The 21,167-nt window shown below is 40.4% G+C and overlaps 1 protein-coding gene across 16 annotated transcripts in view; it reads right to left on the bottom strand.

Moving 5' to 3' along the window:
• The window catches only part of ENOX1 (ecto-NOX disulfide-thiol exchanger 1), a 572,438-nt gene that overhangs the window by 52,326 nt on the left and 498,945 nt on the right, over positions 1-21,167 (bottom strand). For all 16 annotated transcript variants that reach the window (XM_057494467.1, XM_057494476.1, XM_057494470.1 and 13 more), the window contains 2 exons: positions 5,423-5,530; positions 1,150-1,206 (listed from right to left, as the gene is read on the bottom strand). In XM_057494467.1, coding sequence (XP_057350450.1) covers positions 1,150-1,206; positions 5,423-5,530 — 165 coding nt within the window. The remainder of the gene's footprint in view (positions 1-1,149; positions 1,207-5,422; positions 5,531-21,167) is intronic.

Here is a 21,167-nt window from a genome sequence, read left to right as displayed (position 1 = left end):
AAACTACATCACATCACAGCTGCCTCACCTTCCTATATGCACATTGTCCACATGTTCCTTAACTTCTCAACTGAGTTACAAGTTCTTTAAGGGCAGACCATGACCCTTAAGTACTTCTTTGTAACCGCTCCCCTCAGCATCACTTAGCAGAGCCCACATATACAGCAGGTTCTTAATAAGCATCACGTATTAAATATCTATTTGGCAGAAATAGCAATTATTCAGAGAGATCTTATGTTTCTCTGAATGTCAGGCTCTCTGCTGTATATAATTAAAACAAGAGTGAACATGGAATGTATAATTTCTCCTAGCTCTAGCTTAATCAGGCATTGATTACCATGTCTGATTCAGTGTTACATGAAAAGAACTGCTTAGCAAGCACTTTCTGTGATGAGTATAATAAAATATATAAAGAGATCAGAGAGATGTTTTAAAGACAAAAACAAAACCATCAAATATATGGAGAGATGGTGATTAACATGGTGTAAGAGTCCACAGTGATCTACATGGTATAATAGTCCATAAATAGTCTTTAGTTTTAGTAAAGAACTTCTAAGGCTAAGAGAATACTTGTGTAATTTTGAGCAACTGGATATTCAAGGACCACTAAGAGAGAAAGTCAAGGTGCTAACTGGGACCTCGCACCACTGTATCAAGGAAATGGATGCACCACACCATTGCACTGGGTCAGAAACAGAAGAGAGATGTGCTTTCAATGGCTTTTCTGGGAGGAGGGGTTTGCTCTGAAATCTCTCCAGCATAGCAATCATTTCATCACCATCTTCATTGACAGGCAAACTTAATAAATATACATGCAGCATACAACCATACTGGGTTTCCTGCCATTTGCCCTCCCAATGCATCATTAGTTTATAGCTTTGAAAATATAAAGGGCTCAAACAAATTCACTGAGATTAGAATTTTTATAGTAGACATTAGCTCAAGTACTCCTACACTGACATTTGGTAACCTAAGCTAACAAACAGCAATGCTTACCTACCGTATTTTCTTGCCAAACCATGCAGAGTAATCTTAATAAGGCACTGGGAGGCATGGCTTCTGATTTCCTTGGTGTTACAAATAAAGTATCACATACCTGTGGGCATTCAACCAACAAGTAAGAGCAAATGCCAGGTTATCGGTACCTACATTTGTGTCCTCATGGCTGTGGCCATTGGTCTCGACCAATTCCTTGGTACCTTTTAACTGCAAATTTTAAGAAAAAAAAAAAAAACCCAAATGAGTAAGTAAGCATATCTGTTATTTATCTGAGGTCATTCTTTATAAAACTTCTGAGAAGAAAACAGATGCAGCATATAATTCTAATGCATTTTACTGAAACCAGTTTGAGACCAATATTTTATGAAACTTGGTGGCTGGCAAAAAATAAATGGGTCTCAGTCATTATATTTTAAATAATATGATTAGAAAGCAGTTCCAGAGGCATAGAATGTATAAAATTGGTTCTTAAGAATAATAAATGATTTCATTTCCTAGTTGTATTGCTGTTAATTTAAACCCTGCAGTGTTTGCAAGTTGCCACCAGCTAAATGATACTACACAAATGGTTATTTGTGAATGATGTATTTGGGTTGTTTTCACGTGCTGTGTGCTACTGTATGTGTCCATCTTGAGAACATATTTGAATGACTGATATCGTTTCTGGAGGTCTAAAAAAGGACGATTTGCCTCTTTTTGTAAAGGGAGCTGGGAAGACATCTCCTTGGTCACTGAGGCATTAGAAGGAAAGCTATTTCTCAAATGAGATTTTTTAACAGTGATCACTTGAAAACACTATTCTCTCTACTCCCCCTCAGGAGGCTTAGAGTGATCAGTTATCAGGAGATTTCTGGGAACCTTTCATTGGCATTTTATCCTGTCGTGGCACAAAGCAGTTGTTTGGAGGCAGAGAGCAAAGGCGAAGTGTGAGCAGGCCTTGTAGCTGTTTACCAGTATTTCTTCCTGGCTTTACGCTTAGGAAGTGGCATCTTCTGTATCATATTTTTTAAATGCCGGAAATAAATGCTTAAAGCCTGAAAGAAAATAAATGCACATACACCAACGATGTGTTTGTATCAGAATATTGGCTCTTGCTGGTTATTTGTACATAATAAAATGAAAGCTTCTTTAGTTTTTTAAGGCAGTCTCAAAATCTCAGCAAAATGGCCATATGCTCTTCATGCCGAAAATGAAGACTACACTCCTTTGCCAAAGGAATGGTGACGTGAAGAAAAGCAGCTGATTATGGACCAGAGGCTCTTTGGCTTTTTCCATGTCACTTCTACCAGGAGAAAAAAAAAATTCTGCCTACTGTTCTTCAGGACTAAGTCACTGATGTTTCTACACATGACAAATACAGTGTGTGGTATATGTGAGAAGTCAAATTGTGCCACAGTGATAGGAACGCCTCGTATCACCCCAGGGCACAGAAGGACCTAAAAAGTCCTGTATGCTTTCCTATCTTAAGATTTTTTTGTATCATCAGCATTCTCCACCTTCCTCTCCACCAGCCCTGTCTGTCTGTCTGTCCCACCTCCTAGGGCCTGTGACTCATGCTTCCACGAGTCTGAGACGGGTGAGCTTAGAAAAGGGTTCGATTGTCACGGAAGGAAAGCACGGTGTTGTCAGAGCCTGTGCCCTTTCCATGGCTGCCAGCACAGACGTGGCTGGCGCTCTCCTGCTCCCTTTTAAATAACCCCCTCTTCCTGCTCCGTGCCACCCCTCGGTTCTGCCCTTCTGTGGGCGCTCTCCTCTCACTCCCGATCCCTGGGCCTGCTGCACCTCTGCTCTCTCCGCCCAAACTGCCCCGGGGCCCCTCCTCCTGCAGCGGCCCCACGCCTCTGGTCGCAGCTGCAGGCCAGCCACTGCCTGGCCCCTCACTGGCTTGCTCCCTGCCCCCCTCTCCTCCAGCTGCACTGATGGGCCAAACATTTTGTCTGATGACAGCTGGGTTTGTGAACAAGCTCTAGATGACGGATGCTGCCATCTTTGTAGAGCTGAAAGGCCGGGGCCAGCGGGGCACAGAGGGCCTAGAGAAGCTGCATCCTAGATGCGGGGAACCTTCCGGTGAGCCTTCCCTGGCGGGGCTGGGGCCTGATGCTGGTGAGCGTCTGACCTCGTGGCCTACTCCTTCTTTTCAGGATTCCCATCAAGTGGCAGTCACTTTGAATCACAGAGTATCAGGGCTTCAGAGAAGGCTGTATCTTTTTGAGTGTGTGAGTGTGTGTGCATGTGTGTGTAACAGCAAGAACCTTGGTCCATACTGTCATACTCCACAGAAGAGATACTATTTGTCTAAACCCTATCTGTGCAGGCAGTGAAAACGTTTTACACATGTGGTCACTCTACACAAGTACAAAGAAAGCCTAGTAAGGCAGTGCTCATGGAAGCAGAAGTGTGTGTCTGTATGTGGGTGAGTGGCTGCAGGGAGACAGAAGAAACATGTCTACCGCGCTCCCATCTGCAAGGATGACAGGGCACCAGGCAGGGGGGGTCTCAGGAAAACAGCCTGGTGGTGGCCTCAGCCCTCAAATGCATTTGGTTGCTGTCCGTGTCACTGGCCCCGTTAGAATGATAGGCCTTTGCTTGAAAAGAGTTGTCCCGTGTAAATTAGCACAGCAGATTTAAAACTGCTTCCTTCACAGTCATATTTCCTACATCTTTACTGGTTTTATTTGCTCTGAATTGTCTTCACATTCCCCTTTATTTTATGTATTTTTTCTTAAGTAACAGACAGTAAAGTGTGATGCTTCATCAATGCCTGTGTGTGTGCTTTTTGATCTTTAAAAATGCATGCCATAACTAGAGTATATCAATACTTCCTGCAAATCTTCATCTGTTTTTATCGTGGGGTTTGGACTTCAAATCACAATACAGGCATAGCTCAGAGATATTACAGGTTCAGTTCCAGAGCACTGCAATAGAGCGAATAGCACAATAAAGCAAACCAATGAATGTTTTGGTTCCCCAGGGCACATAACAGTTCTGTTTATACTGTGATGTAGTCTATTAAGTGTGATAAGCATTATGTCTAAAAAAAACTACCTATGTAAAGGATTTGAGTCATTTAAAGAAAAGAAATTCATCCCTCCCCATCCCAGTAAATCAAGGAGAGAGGGAGGGGGAGAGAGGGATTGAGAGAGAAAGAGAAAAATACATAACAAAGTTCAGAGATATGTCTGCTGGGTCAGCAGCAGATTTGGACCAAATCAGCTCCGCTCTGCTGGGAGTCTGCTAACAATGTAGAGGAGGACAGGCCCCTAGACAGTAGGTCATGATGAATTTAGTCGATATTTTTCATTTCAAACTTATTCAAAATCATACAGATTCAACCTCAGTCTGAGTCACTGAATCTGTATTATTCATATAAAGATAATGATTAGTTTTATAAAGCATTTTCTTCCAATGCTTCAAAGCTGACAAACTATCCAACATCTTCACTTTTCCCTCACAAGTCACTTCCACTTTGAGAGGAAAGATACTCAAAATATATTTTCTTGATTCCAAACCATTAAAAGATAAAAATCACTTGTAAAGTGACCGGATCACAGCTGACTAGGGTCGTACTTTTCCAACTTCATATTTTTTTAAAAAAACACCACTTTCAAGGTTATTTATATTGTATAAATAACCTCAGGAACTACTGAGAGTGAAATTTTTCAAAACACCTAAATTTGATTATCCCCAAGGGTTGGGGTTACTGTATGTGAATATTTCTCCCCAGTTACCATCCACTACATTGTTGACAGCATGTGAAGGCCAGAAACAGGAAAGCAATTCAAGAGCTCGCCTATGTAGTTGCTGGGCTTAGATGTCACTTAGATTTCACTCTGCTGCTGAGCCATCCATCTTACCCTTCTGAGAGACAATACTTTGAAATCCACTTATCAATGTCAGGCCACACTTTACTATCAAAGAAAGCGAGGATGAAACGATCAGATTTACAAACTTAACATAAAAGGCTGTTGCTCACTGTGGTTAGATAAGTGCCCTGATGCACAGGGAAGATGCGTAATTAATGTTCCTGTGACTCAGTTTTTCTTTCTCATATGTCTGCAGGAGTACCAAGGATTTTGCTAAACTCATTTTCCTCCCCGTTAGACTTAAGAGGAAACCAGCTGCTTGCTTTGAAAGATATCTGCATTGCCAATATTTAAAACTATCAACATTCTTTTGTCCTGCAGAGGAAAGGTTCATACACCGCTGGAGGGCTTGGGTGCTCTAAGTAGGTACATGAGTGAGAACAGAGATGCTGGAAATGAGATTATGAATTCCACACAGCAAGGCCGCTGGGAGGTTTGGCAGTTACAGGTTAATCGTACTGCAGATCAACTTCAGAACTGTTCGCACGTGTGTCAGGCACCAGTGAGGGGTGCATCAGTGTTTGAGTTGGCACGCGGTCAGAGCTGGGGCCTTCACTTACTTGTTCCTGGAGGACTTTGAGTAGTGCTTGCGTGTGCGCCTGCTCTTCCTTGGCTTGTTCCAGCTCAGACTTCTTGTTGTTTAGCTCCTCCTGGATGGTCAGCAATTGCTGTGAAGGGAAAGGACATTTTAAGATAAGTAGGCTTGACGGCCAGGTGATTGGAAGATAATCAGAAAGTTGGAGGAGATTTTTACATGTCTTCAAACTTAATCCAGGCTCCAGTTAACTTTTGTGTCTGTCCCTCCTGCCCCCCAGCAAGAATTACAGTTTGTGACAAATTATTAGGCTATTTGTGATACTGATACACAATTAAACAAGTTTGTTTTAGTATTTGTGAAGGCACCCTTATGTGCCTTTGAACAAATGCATACTTGCAAACATATGTAGAAGAGTGCTAATAAACAACATATTGATAGATGCGGAAATCATATAATTAAAAAAACCCTTAATATAATTAGTCAGCTTGTCTCAGTTTACTTCATTTCATGTGTGACAGTAAAGTTAGCTTCATAATAGCTCTGTAAGACTGCTTCACCAAGTAGCTGGGACCACAGAAGATCCTTTTACTTTTTCTGTTATCACAGTGCTGTTTTATTAGATTGGTAGGACTGAAGTCCAAGCTGGAATCAATATATCAGCTGAGAAAACTGCTGATACAAGCTGTCAAAACACTAAGCTATGGCCTACACTGGAATTTTTTAAGCAGGGCCACTGAAGGGATATTTCTTAAGCCTTGAGCCTGCCTTACACTATTAATTGTAACTCATGGGGAGCCTTACCTGTCTGCCAAGAGCATAGGGCTGCCCGGTACTAATTCTTTGGAACATGGTTATATGTTAATATATACTTGGGCTGGAGAACACATTCAAGCGCTTCAAAACAGGCCCTGGAAACAGCTATGTTTATTCAAAGTTTCTTGCCAACAAAGGACTAGTTTGCAAAGACAGAAGTGCATTTCTTCTGTAGTGTAATCACACACGTGCACCAAAGATATGAAGATGCCAGTGCCTTCCTGCCACGCAGGAGGCCGTCTCTGGCATCAGGGCTGCTGCAGGGCCTGCCCAGCTGGCTGCAGGGCTGCCTGGCCAGTTCTTAACTATCAAGGCCTGAAACAGTGACTCTGGATTTCTGATGCTTCAACCTACCAATTGGAAGGATTAAACCAAATCTTTAAAACCTAGTTTTGGGGTTTGCCGGGGGGGCAGGAAGTGCTCAGAAAAACAACTGTGCTTTCCATTGGGCTTGCTTGCTCTGTTTCCTGCTCTGGCACTGGATATAAATGTGAGAACCTACTTTGGTCCCCTAGCATAAACAGTGATTTCCCTGCAATTTTCTAAAAATCCTGTGCCTCCTGTTTCACCACCTGCCCATGTCATACTCATACATGAGGTGATGCACACATCCCATGCGGCTCCCTTAGCATCTCATGTGATTTCATTGTGTATCAATTGATTAAAGGACAGAAACCAGGGAGCCCATCTTATAGTTTGGCACCATGACAAGTACCTAAAATGACTCTTTCCAGACAGTGGGGAATGACTGTGTTCCTTCATTCTCACTCATGGCCCCAGAATGGTTCTGTGGGGAGCTGGTGCTCTGACTTCAAAGACGCCCAGTGAATTTTTATATCATTAGATGATTTCAAGTTCAATCCTTAAACCTCTTTTAAAAATGAGCCAAATGAAGGACAGGAAATTGTCTGCACAGGTAGATAGCTTACGTCTGTTCACTTAGCACTTGGGGTAGCCCAATTTAGAAACAGCTGACGTCCAGTAGAAGGGGACTGGCTACAGTAATGATGGTGTATCTGTACAGTGGAACACCACGCAGCCATCAAAAATGAGGTTGTACAAATATCTCTGGGCATAGAAGTCCACCACGTACTGCTCTCATATGAAAACTTCTGAAAAGGTTTCATTAAATTTTGCAACGTATTCCCAGATATGGATCTGGATGTGGTGCCTGGGTAAGTAGGTTTAAGGATGTTTCTGTTAGTTTTGTTTGTAGGTTTCTGGTATGACTGTAAGGAGCATACATTGCTTTAGTAATGAGGAAAAAATCAAATGAACTTGATTATGGTTGGGGAAAGGCAAAGGAATAAATACTTAGACACAACTCAGCTGTCATTCCCAATGCTGTGAATGAACAAGAGGGCAAGTGGGAGCCCTTGGGACTCTGCCACTGCGTCCCCACACCACAGCACATCTTCATCCTCTCGCTCTCCCACGCCTTCCCTTGACTTCACTTTCCGTTTAAGCTTTCATTCTATCCCATTCTTCCTGAGAATCACATTTTTAAAATGTCTCCTCTCAAATCCCCATTTCCTTCTCTTCTCATATGTAGGCAATGACTTTTAAAGGTTTCTTTTTATTTGAATGTTTTTTCAAAATACATATTGTCATTGTTTTGTGAATATGTATTTTTATGTGATTAGCATTTCTTGTTTACTCAGTTTTTACTCAGTGTTATATTTTTAAGATCCATCCGTATTATTTGTATATGTTTAATCTAGTGCTTCTGACGTCTGCATAATGTTCTGTAGTATGTGTCCACCTACGTATACCTAATCTCCGTCCCAGTAAGGGCCACTCAGATCATCGCCAATTCTCCTTTCCCTATACGAGGCTGCAGTGGCACATGCGAGCACATGCCACCTGTGGACCTGGGGGAGCATTTCCCTGGCATGCTTATGTGGCAGTGGGACTACAAGCACACAGGGTGTGCCTAATGAGTTCATTTGCCAAAGCTGCTCTACAGAATCGCCGTACCCGTCTGCCTACCCACCAGTGGTATCGAGTTACTGTGCCCCATATCCATACTAACATAGCATTATCCAGCTTTCTAATATTTATTAGTTTAATAATATAAAGATTCTTGATCTTTTAAAATTGTCTGATTCCCTATGATTTTAAGCATCTCATCATATGCTTGCTAGCTTTTGGGCTTATTTACACTTTTTAAAGAATAGTCAAGGGTACTGTTCCTGAATTCTGGGGAACTTTTAAAAAGTATTGATTCCTGGGCCCCACAGAAGACCAATCCACCCAGAATATCCAGGCAATGCTACTTTTTAAAAAACCTTCAAAGGTCATTCTAATGTACACCTGGAGATGAAAACCACTGTCTCATTTAGCATTTATTTCATCCTCATCTTACTACAATGTGACTTCTATCCACAGTACTTTACTAAAACTCTCCTTACCGAGGTCACCAATGCCTTTCTGATTGCCAGCTAGTAGGCTGCTAGGTTCTCTCCTTGCTGTGGGCTCTCTCCCGGTGACCCTACCATAGCCAGGGCTCCACATGCACACCTCGTGCACTTACACTGTACAGACCTCACTCACAGTGTTTCAAGCTGTGCTCACTATCACCCCACCCCCACCTGGGTCTTGCCCCTGGTGCACTGAGTTAGAACCCTGCAGTCAGCCCCTGCCCTTTCTTCCCTCTCACAGCCTCTCTGCTGATTGTTCTGCCTTTACTCCATCCCTCCTCACCGTCAGAGTTAACGTGACCATCTCCTGTCCTCTGGATCTGCTTGTTTCCTGTCGTTCACCCTACACTCCTGAGAAAATTGACCATCTAAGAATTAATGTGCTCCCAGCTGGAAAAATACTATTGCCTCCCCAAACTCACATGGACACAACTCAAACTACTGACCTTCTCATTCCCAGACATGCTAGGTTCTTTCTTAATTCTATGACAAGCTCACTGCCCAGAATTTTGCCTGGCAGATTCCTGTTCATTTTAAGGCCAACTTAAACAATGATTTCAGGCCAAAACCAATACATAGGATGGCTTTACACAACAGAAGAGAGCCGCACCCTGTAGGGAGACACAGCTGCTCATGGTCAGGTAGTGAAGAAGGGGTTGGATTTCATTCCCACTCACTCCTTTGGCACTGTGTGCCCTTGTCCCGGGCAGAATCTGCACACTGCGGAAGCCTTAGGTTCTTCAGCAATGAAGACCTCCTCCAGGCACCCAAGCAAAGCTAGTTGTCCCAGCTTCTATGTTCCCAAAGCACTTAGTATGGCATATTACATTTCACAGTTATCTCCCCAACTAGACTACATACACCAATGGTAGGTTCAAATGTTAGGTTATCCGTAACACATAGTAGGTGCTGAATGAATGAATGAAGAGGGGGATGAATGCTTGCTGATTTCCCCACTTCTGGGGAATTAAATCATGATCTAGCAAAAAGCGTAAAGAAACAAAAGCCACAGCAGACAAAATGCCAAACAACCACAATGACAAAAACGACCAAAGGATCTATCACCGGGTAATTATTTTTCTAGACATATGGGTACATGAGACTTTCAGAAGGAAACAGCAGTTCCATTTAAGACATTTTGATTCATTCTGCTGGCAGTTACAGATATCCTTCTTAAACTAAAGGGGAATATTTCTTATAATGCTAAGGAAATATAATAAATGAATTTTTAATTATGTAATTTCACACCCACATTCCAACAAAAGAAGAAAAACCACCGCTAGAGGAAAAACAAAATCAACACCCCTAGACTGCTCTCTCTGTGTTCTTCAAGATTAATGCTTGCTTTTGTTTACAAAACATAAACTTGTGAATCTAATATTTATGTATTTAAAACAGTGGTGATTCAAAATGGCTATTCTTCATTTGAATTAGAGCTCCTACAAAAACAATGAGATAGCCCACAACTAGATAATTTAAGTCAGATTTTCTGGTCCTTTTTCACTTGAAATTTATGAGTCTATGATATTCTTTCTAGTCTGAATTTTTTAAGTACCAGAATGCTTCTATTACAGAAGTTCACAGGCAGATAGAACTTTATCAGAAGAGTCCCTTAGTTGGATTGGCTGACTGCAGCATAATTTAAATTTCACATTGGAGAATATGACATTAAACAGATGCACTATTACATTTTTTAGTGGTTACAACTGAGTGTGTTCCAATTAGACAATTATCCATATGCCAATCAAGTGCAAACTCTCTGGCAGACAATAACAGGTAAATAAATGCCATACCTGATACATCTTGATATTTCCAGGCCACTGATTTAATAAGATCGTTTGTAATGCTCTTTGGGGATGCAGACTTCAGTGTGTAATGGGTCTTTGTCTCTGACAACTCCAAGAAGATTACAAATGTTATTTGGAGCCCTAGAATAAGTGAGGTCACATTTCCATTTTTACAGATGGGTGAATCATAGGCACCCAGAGGTGAAGTCATGTTTCTGAGGCCACACTGTCTGGAAGAGACCTTCCACTTGCACAACTCAATTTTCTTGCTTTAAACCATGGTTTCTACCCTAGCAACCACATTGTACTGTCAATTTGAAATGGAAATCAGGACACGACAAACTTAAAATTCTCCTAGAAATGACTTCTACCTAGGCATTCACCATTTGCATTTAAGAATTAGGCTGCTGGAGACATGCTTTGTGTATACTTCTGTATATACGACTGTACACATGCACTGTAGTGGGTTTGACTTTCTGTTGCAAACTGTAACCCCTTCCTTGTCTTTCTTCTTTAAATTTTATAATTTTCTTACCAAGGTGAAGTTGTTATATAGCTAACAGATTATATAAGGTTAGATTCATGAAAGTCACAGACCACAGCACAAATACCCTCTATGAAGTACACCAGCAACATCTCTTTATAATCCAACTGTGATAACTCAGGAATCTTTGGCAGGACTGGTAGGTAGCTTGGGGATGAAGTGGTGATTACCATAAAATTGAGAGGACTGCTAAATACAATACTGATTGTGTGTCTTCCATGGTGGTAGAGGAATATTCTTTCTAATTTAGGTTGGTGGTGGGTCAGGTGAACCCATGCTGCCAGGTAGATACACACTGATAGTAATTACACCTGAACACACATACACACACACACACACACACACACACACACGGACATTTTTTCTCTTTCCCTCTTCCCATTAATTCAGAATTTCCCTGGTGCATGGCTCTACATTCAGTTCTCTTAAAACAATTTACTAATATTCATTCATTCAATCAAATAATAAGTCATTCATTATTTCAGTCAACACTGATCTACTGTGTACACAGTGCTGGACTAGATAACATGGAGAATATGGAGGAAATAGACACTAAGTAGTCTGTTCTCCAGATGCTAGATCATGAGGATGCCAATATATACACTAATATTAATTTAGGGCTGCACAAAATACTCTAATAATGGCTATAACCAGTGTAGTTTCCCTGACAGATTTTTGGGAATCAGTTTACATGTTAGGAGAATATGGGCTCAGGTGATCCATTTTGAATCAGAACTTACTTTACTTATTAGGAATTAGTTACTGAATATTCATGCATAAAAATCTGGGAATATTTGAACCCGTAGGATATCATCAAATTTAATGTGTTTTTGCTCTTTTGATTCAGTTTTAATAAGTGTTACTCCATGTCCATAACTGCTATATGTTAGATGCCCTACTCAGTGGAATACACCTTGAAAGTCAGTAGAATATCACCTAAGGAAAAATCGTCCAGGGACTTCCAGAGAGAATTTTTCACCAAAGGCTGTGGAGGATGTGAATGCATCTGGGTAGACCAATTCCTGCAGCCGCTCAATCTCTAGTCTATGTGGAGATGCCTGTGGACGTCGTGCACCTCCAGGTCTGCGCACCTTGTCTCCAACCTGTTTTCTCTGAATATTTTGGCCTGTGGTCTGAGCCCTATCTGTGTCCAGCTCCGCCAGATCCTTGGCACCTTGTCCTGCTGTAAGGTGAGAGGATACCTCTATTGATCCCTTCTCCCTCGGTGAGATCTTGCTACCCAAGCACAGCTTCTTCTCCTTTTCTCCCCAGGACTCTCTGGAATCTTCACCATCTAAGTCCTGGCTTGGTTCTGAGTCCAGAATTTAGGAATGTCAGGTCCTGCCAATGAAATCTATCAGTACCTGCTTTACATCTAACACTGAGTCCTGAGCCAATCCCCAGTTGTTAGGGAGAGTTTGAGGTATAAAATATCAAGTGCATATTATCACATCCCACTGGCAAGGCTTTGCCTAAAGGCAAACACATCTAACAATATTCCTGACAAAGGAGAGAAACCTGGCCCAGGGGGAGGACAGCCATTTACCACTTGGAACTTACAACTTTCACTTTTCTCCTTGGGGGGAAAAAAAAGACAGAATTGAACTAGCTTGAATTTTCTGGTCACACAAGGTGGTAATATGACTCAAGATCTATTCTAGCTTAAAATGTCATCTGCTTTCACCTGGGGATGAAACTGCACTTCAATTTACGGCAAGACTCAAGGGTAACCAAGCCTGTGGCCTGCTTTATCAATCCAGCGCCTCTTTGCCTCCAGCATGGTGACCCCTGGGGGAGAAACATCTCTCAGAGAGAACTCCACCATTCAGAAGACTGATAACAGGAACACTGGATTATAGAAATGAAATTGTGCTCAGAGCATAATATCCTATTACACCAGGCTATACATATTTAATTCCTTGGGTCTTTCCTCATAAATCAATTCCTTCAGGCCCTTAATCTCGTCAATAGCTTTTCTGATATTGAATTTTAAATGCCATTCTCATTGCTAGGCAGAAAGGCAATCTCTTGCTCATGATGGGATCAGGCTTCATTTACAGCCAAGAGACGCCTGGAGCACAGCCCTGTTCCCTGACCCTGCTGTTAAGATCCTAATGTCAACCGGAGCCAGACAGCCCAGTGCAGGCCTGACTGGGCTTGCCCTCTCAGAGGTCAGGACCATGGACCCCAGGGTCATGCCTGTCATACCCTGGAAGCCCGGACAGCTCTGGGTCCTCAAGGGGGCACCTGAGAAGTGAGGTGCCCTGCCAACTACCCAGGGCGGTGTGCTCTGGCAGCGATTCCCTTTTGGAATGCATGAGTTAAGGGCCCGACTGAAGGACATGCATGGTGTGCACACATCTGAGCAGGAACTCACAGGTAGTGGGGAAGGGGAGACACAGACTGCGGGTTCTCTAGAGGGAAAGGCGCAACCCCAGAGAGCAGGGACTTGGAGCGGGCATGTGTCTAGGCTCCAGGCGGCTAGTCCACAACACTGGCATATCCCCCGCTGTAGAGAAAGGGAAAATCCATGAATTCTATGAGCCATGCAAAATTTCCAAAGGAAAGCAGGAGCAATAAATGTAAGATTTCAAGAGAGACCAAGAGGTCGGTAAACACAGGGAACCACTGAGATACAGGTTTGGGGCCCTAAGTCTGCAGTTAGTGGTGGGGAACCAAGGGCAGGGCTGTGGGAGCTGTCTGCCTCAGTGCAGGGAATAAGCAGGTACAAATAAATGTATGAAATATAATGATAATAACACGAACTAAAGGTCCATCCATTTACTGTCACCAGACACCAGCAATTCTGAACCACATCAGTGATAAAATACACCTTTCTGATAAAAATCCTTTGTTGACCTAAAACCTAAACAATTGCTGCTATTGCTGTTAAGATCGAATATATACTGTAATCTTTATATTAGCACATTTTCGTTACTTACCCTTTAACAAACACACTCTGTATAGAAACTAATTTGGAAAATGTCCAGTTTTATAGTCTGCTTCCTCTCCCAACCCTCCTTTCCCTCCCCATCCACAGACACAAGGACTCAGCTACACACAGTTCTTGGATTTAGAATCACTTGAATTTGCTTTAGACACCGTCTCCAACCCCTGTGGTACTACATGTATTCCTACATTTCTACAGTAGATTCAAAATAAGTATAGTGATAGCACAGTTGCTACAAGACTTAGAATTAGAACTTGAGTGACTTCAATTTCATTCCACAGGACCTCTTCAAGAATTTTTACATTTAAAATCTAAAGCACTGAAACAGCATGAGAACTGTGAGCTGTACTATTTTTGTGAAGTGCAAATTTTAGTTCACGTGTTAATATTTTTACTGAATTTTGGTACTTGAAAAATTGAAAACTATTTTTAAGTGTATTTTTTTCAATCAAAGTATAGTTGGTACACAATATTATATTGGTTTCAAGTATACAACACAGTGATTCAACCAGTTATACATATTATCAAATCCTCACCCCAACTAGTGCAGTTACTATCTGTCAACATAGAAAGATGTCACAGAACCATTGGCTGTATTCTCCACGGGCTCTTCCATCCCCGTGACTAACTTATATTATGACTGAGATTTTTGTGCCTCTTTATCTCCCTCTCCTATTATCTTTCTACCGCAACCCCTCCCCCATGTTAGCCACCAGTCACTTTTCAGGGTCTATGAGTCTACTGTTGTTTTGTTTTGTTTTTAGATTCCACAAGTAAGTGAAATCATACGGTATTTGTCTTTCTTCTCCTGGCTTATTTCACTGAGCATAATACCCTCTAGATCCATTCATATTGTTGTAAATGGCAGGATTTCTCTCTTTTTTATGGCTGAATAATATTCCATTGTGTATATGTACCACCTTTTCTTTATCCATTTATCTACTGACAGGCACTTAGGCTGCTTCCCTATCTTGGCTATTGTAAATAATGTGGCAATAAACATAGGGGTGCATATATCTTTTCAAATCAGAGATTTTGTTTTCTTTTTAAATTGTTAATTGCTTTAAACCTAAAGGGCAAATAAAGAAAATGTTATATCACTGGTACAATTAATAGTTGCCTAAATTGTACTTTTATTTGGTTTTATTAAAATTTCCTTATTTACTGGACAATTATTTATGTACTGTATTATATTAACAGTAATCAAAGGATCGAAATGCAAACTTAGCTGAATTAAAAATTTTGAATAGTTGTGATTTTTTTCCTTTCATTGTACTATTTTATTATTTCTAACAGGCATAATTGTATGTGAAAATCAATATAAGAAAAATTTCACTGCATTTTTTTCTTGGCTATTATTATTAATTTCATTCAATGATTATCACTGAGAATAATTTTTTCATTTAGAGGAGGAAGATGTTTAAAAAAAGATTCTCTCTGAGAGTCAAATTGCACAAGGCCCCCCACTGGCAGGCAGCCCAGTGTCTGAGCAGGAGAGGGAAAACATGACCTTGGCCTCTTAGGCTGGTGGGAGGGATAATTGTTTCATCAGATATGGTTTTAGAGACAATTTCCTTTACTTGAATAACCTCCTGGGTGAAAGAAAGATACTTTTTGCATTTGCATTATCTTGACTTATGAGTCATGATACACTACATCCTGATAAGGCAACATTATTACAAAAAGAAATATAGCCAGGGATTAGTGAAAAGGCATAAATTAAGCCACAGGTCAGGACTGCAAAAACTGTCATGGTTAGCTCTATTGCTGAGTTGCTGTGTGACCTTGAACAAGCCTCTTTACTGCTCTGGTCTACTCTTTTCCCTCACAACTATATTGTGAGGAATAATTTATCATTTACAAAACAACACATCAATTAATACCATGAACACTGAACACAGGTAAAGCAGATGCAAAAGTGGTTTGGAAGGCTTTGCGACCTATTTTCTTCAGATGATCCTTTTCAAAATAGTATAATTTGCAGGGTCATTTCACCTTCCTGTTCTTTTTACTTTCTTCAAATGTTAAGTAAACATAACAGTGCTCTTAAGTGGGATATTGTGAGACTAAAGAACATTCATTAAGTATCCTTGAAGGGCAAAGGGTACCAAGTTAAAGGAAAGTGCTGTCAGTATCCTCCTTGCAAAAATGGAGAGACTAAGACCGAGGAAGGTCAAGTGACTTTTAACTTACATAAGCAGGCAGTGTGGGGTATTAATATTCAGAGAGAAAGGGCTGTTGTTCAGCTCCAATCTAGCCATGCTGGTTGTCCTCTGTCAGCCAATTTTCAAAACACAGGGCCAGCCAACTTGAATTAACACCATTCATGCAATTCACAAGAGAAGGTGTCAAATGCCTTGCTGAAGCAGGAATATATATCGGTGATACTCTCTCCAGTGCCTTTGCTGGCAATTTCACTGCAAATGATAATCCAATTTGCTGGGATTTATTTATTCTTATCACTTCTTTTTTTTTTTTTTTCCAATTATAGGAGATGGTCATCACCACAGCCTCTGGGCACATGTACAGCTGTTAATGTAGAAATTTGAAATACTACCATGCTTTTCAGCCAGGTTGGCCCATTTAGTTCCGACAAGAACCCAATTGAACAGCTGGGTCTTACACTGTGCCCCAAAGGCCAACATAAATGTGTTCTTTCTTTGCAAGGCTTATAACTCAATCATAATCTGAATTTATAGTTAGAAAGCCCTTTATGAGTGACTTTTTTCCAAAATCCTGTGGTCATCTTTGAAGGTAGTTTGTATAAAGTGATTGGGCCTCACTTAGTTTAGCCCTTAGAGAGCCAAACCATGCTCCTTTCAGCATCATTAACATCAGATAGTACCACCATCACTGATCTCCTCGATTGCAGTCTTAGGAAAGCAACTTTTGACTTAATGGTTGTGGAAAAAGAATATGCATTGGGGTCCTGAGAGGTTTTAGTTAGGAAGTTATAATGCTTTGACATACTTTGCAGACAAACAAAGAGAGAAAATGTAGCTGAAAATTTTATCCCTACATCACCTATAGATGTCTAAGGATAGAAAACTTTCTCTATTGTGGGTCTAGAAGGCTTCATCATGTATCATACTTAACTCTTGATTAACCAGCAAACTTTAGTGAAGCTAATTCAATGATTACAATATTCCCAATTGTTCTTTGTTAACACAAATTAACATTTTTGCACCTAGGAGACTAAGATATTTAGGGGCAGGGAGAGGAGACAAGAATAGCCCCTGAACTTAGCACTTTGCATCTGTAGGTGCCGCTGGGGCAAGCTCTGCAAGTTAAGTGGGACACTTATCTATCATAGAAGGCTGAGGCAGAGGAATTTCAAGTTATTTCCCCTGAGGTTTCCAAGTTATTGTAATACACTTAGGCTCGTCGGGAACCCCACATTTTACAAGTCTCATTGTAACTAGAACCTCCTGGAGATCTCTAAGTTTCATGTGTTCTCTACTCCAGGGCCAAGCCCTGGGTGACAGGTGGGAGCTGCAGCATGTGAGAACAGTTTCTGGGAGGGGCCTTAGCCACCTGTAGGTGGTTCCTGTGGCAGCTATGTAGCCACTGAACTTTCTCAGGTTTGCCTGGTCTCTGAACTACAGGCTGTCTTTAAGGAAAAAGACAGTCACAAAAACAGAAAACCTCAACAAATCCTGCCTTTGTGAAATGCACCACATATTCTTAACATATGGGGCTGAAATCTATCTGGTAAAATAAAATATAGCACCACCCATCTTGCATAGATCTCAAAAGTGCAGACAGAAAATTAAAATTACCATTTTAAACCAATCTTCTCTGCTTCCAAAACATTAAATATAGGAAGCATTAAAGAAGTGAGCTGAATTACTCAGACCCTCTACAATAAATGGTGTTAACATGGCCATGAATGATAATAGCAAAAAAGGCTCCCAAGGTATAAAAGTCAAGAGAAATTAGAGCTGCTACTTTACATCTAATGTCTGCCCTGGAAGGTACGCCTCCTGACTTACCAATCCCCACATCTGAGATCACCAATTTCACGCATTTTAACATTACACGCAAAAGTCTACCCATGTCCTTTTAATGAAAATTTCAAGCACAAGTTTTGCTGAAGTCAGCTGAAAGGCCAGCTTCTAACAATGTTGGCACAGAAAGGATCATCTGTGATAAATAGCTAGATAAGTCTGCATTCTATAAATAGGGGATAACAAAGGTTAGTGCTGATGATTTTAAATTTTTCAGAAGGAAAGAATAGGGAAACCACAGTTTTTAGGTTCTGCTAGTAGACTGTGCAGTCATCTATTTTGGCTTCCAGATGATAATTTGACCATTTAAATCATTACACAAAGCAAGTGATATAAAGCAGTTACATTCTAATCCAACTAATTCTATCAGGGTTAAGAAAGACTGTATCAGGATTACTTTGGAGGGGTTAAAAGAAAAATCACTTTTTTGTCACTGAGTTCACTGTGGATAATGTTTAACCAGATAAGAAAGTTCTCTTTTATTCCAACTTGTTAAAAGCTTCATTTTCTCTTTGGGTGTTTTAGCTTAAATCACGAACGAATATTCTATAGCTATTAAAATGATGGTGGTTTATTCTGGTTTAACCTGTTCATGGGACATGCTACATTAATAGACTTGTAATGCTGAACTAACCTTGCATTCTTGGAATAAATCCAATATGGTGGTTTATAAAATACCAGATTAAATTAGCTTTTTAAAAGGGATTTTAAGTCTGTGATCCTAAGTGAGAGTGACCTATAGTTTCCCCAACCCTCCATTTTTTTACTGTCCTTGTCCTCAGTATCAAGTACACCAGCCTTAGGAAGCAGCTGAGAAACTCCTCCTCCTTTTCTAGTCTCTGAATGGATTTGTAAAAGATGGGAATAATCGTTCTTGAACGTCTAGTAGAACTTGACTGCAAAGCTATTTTGAGTCTGTTGCGATGATGTAAGATTCTAAGTTTCTAATTCAGTTATTTTTTAATGACATCATTCAGGCTTCCAATTTCTTTCTGATTTAATTTTGACAAGGTGTTTTTTTTCCTATAGGAATTTATATCACTGAAGTGATAAAAATTTGATAAGAATTTGTCATAAAGCTATTTCTGACTTTCTCATATCTCTTTAATCTGTCATATCTGTAGTTATACCTCATTTCAATTTTTAATACTGTTTATTAGGTCTTTCTTTTTTGTGATCAGTGTTACCAGAGATTTTTCATTTTATTAATCTTTTCAAAGAAATAACATTCTGCTTTGTTGGTCTTCTCTATTATAAGGCTATTTGCTATTTTAGTAATTTCTATCCTTTATCTTTTCTTCTTCATATTTGTTCTTTTTACATAAGAGTTGGATGCTTATTTCTGTTTCCATTTTTCTTTTTTCCTAAAACCTACACTCAAAATTAAAAATTTTCCTTTAGATTCCATTTGAGCTACCTCAATGAGTTTTGATATGTTGTATTTTAGTTATCATTTACTTTAAGTGTTTTTTTATTAAGGTATCATTGATATATACTCTTATGAAGGCTTCACATGAAAAAACAAAGTGGTTACTACATTCACCCATATCATCAAGTTCCCACACATACCCCAATGCAGTCACTGTCCATCAGTGCAGCAAGATGCCACAGATCCACTATGTGCCTTCTCTGTGCTACTCTGTTCTCCCTGTGATCCCCCACACCATGTGCACTAAACATAATACGCCTCAATCCCCTTCTCCCACCTTCTCCACCCACCCTCCTATACACCTCTGCTTTGGTAACCACTAGTCCCTTCCTGGAGTCTCTGAGTCTGTTGCTATTTTGTTCCTTAGTTTTGCTTCATTGTTATACTCCACAAATGAGGGAAATCATTTGGCATTTGTCTTTCTCTGCCTGGCTTATTTCATTGAGCATAATGTCCTCCAGCTCCATCCAGGTTGTTACAAATGGTAGGATTTGTTTCTTTCTTATGGCTGAATAGCATTCCATTGTGTATATGTACCATCTCTTCTTTAGCCGTTCATCTACTGATCGACACTTAGGTTGCTTCCATATCTTGACTATGGTAAAAAGTACTGCAATAAACATAGGGGTGCACATGTCTTTTTGAATCTGAGAACTTGTATTCTTTGGGTAAATTCCAAGGAGTGGGATTCCCGGGTCAAATGGTATTTCTATTTTTAGTTTTTTGAGGACCCTCCATATTGCTTTCCACAACGGTTGGACTAGCTTACATTCCCACCAGCAGTGTAGGAGGGTTCCCCTTTCTCCACACCCTCACCAGCATTTGTTGTTCTTAGTCTTTTTTGATGCTGACCATCCTTACTGGTGTGAGGTGATATCTCATTGTGGTTTTAATTTGCATTTCCCTGATGATTAGTGATGTGGAGCATCTTTTCATGTGTCTGTTGGCCATCTGAATCTCTTCTTTGGAGAACTGTCTATTCAGCTCCTCTGCCCATTTGTTAATTGGGTTATTTGCTTTTTGGGTGTTGAGGTGTGTAAGTTCTTTATATATTTTGGATGTTAACCCCTTGTCGGATATGTCATTTACAAATATATTCCCCCATACTGTAGGGTGCTTTTTGTTCTGTTGATGGTGTCCTTTGCCATAACGAAACTTTTTATTTTGATGTAATCCCATGTGTTCATTTTTGCTTTTGTTTCCCTTGCACAATGAGATGCATTCAGGAAGAGGTTGCTCATGCTTATATTCAGGAAATGTTTGCCTATGTTGTCTTCTAAGAGTTTTACGGTTTCATGGCTTACATTCAAGTCTTTAATCCATTTCAAGTTTACTTTTGTGTATGGGGTTAAACAATAATCCACTTTCATTCTCTTGCATGTAGCTGTCCAGTTTTGCCAACACCAGTTGTTGAAGAGGCTGTCATTTCCCCACTGTGTATCCATGGCTCCTTTATCATATATTAATTGACCATATATGGTTGGGTTTATATCAGGGCTCTCTAGTCTGTTCCATTGGTCAATGTGTCTGTTCTTGTGCCAGTACCAAATTGTCTTGATTACTGTGGCTTTGTAGTAGAGCTTGAAGTTGGGGAGCATAATGCCCCCAGCTTTATTCTTCCTTCTCAGAATTGCTTTGGCTATTCGAGGTTTTTTTATGGTTCCATATGAATTTTAGAATGATTTTCTCTAGTTTGTTGAAGAATGTTGTTGGTATTTTGATAGGAATTGCATTGAATCTGTAGATTGCTTTAGGCAGGATGGCCATTTTGACAATATTACTTCTTTCTATCCATGAACACGGGATGTGTTTCCATT

This window comes from Manis pentadactyla, chromosome 17, assembly GCF_030020395.1.
Source record: "Manis pentadactyla isolate mManPen7 chromosome 17, mManPen7.hap1, whole genome shotgun sequence".
NCBI lineage: Eukaryota > Metazoa > Chordata > Mammalia > Pholidota > Manidae > Manis > Manis pentadactyla.
This window is presented reverse-complemented; position numbering and strand designations above follow the sequence as displayed.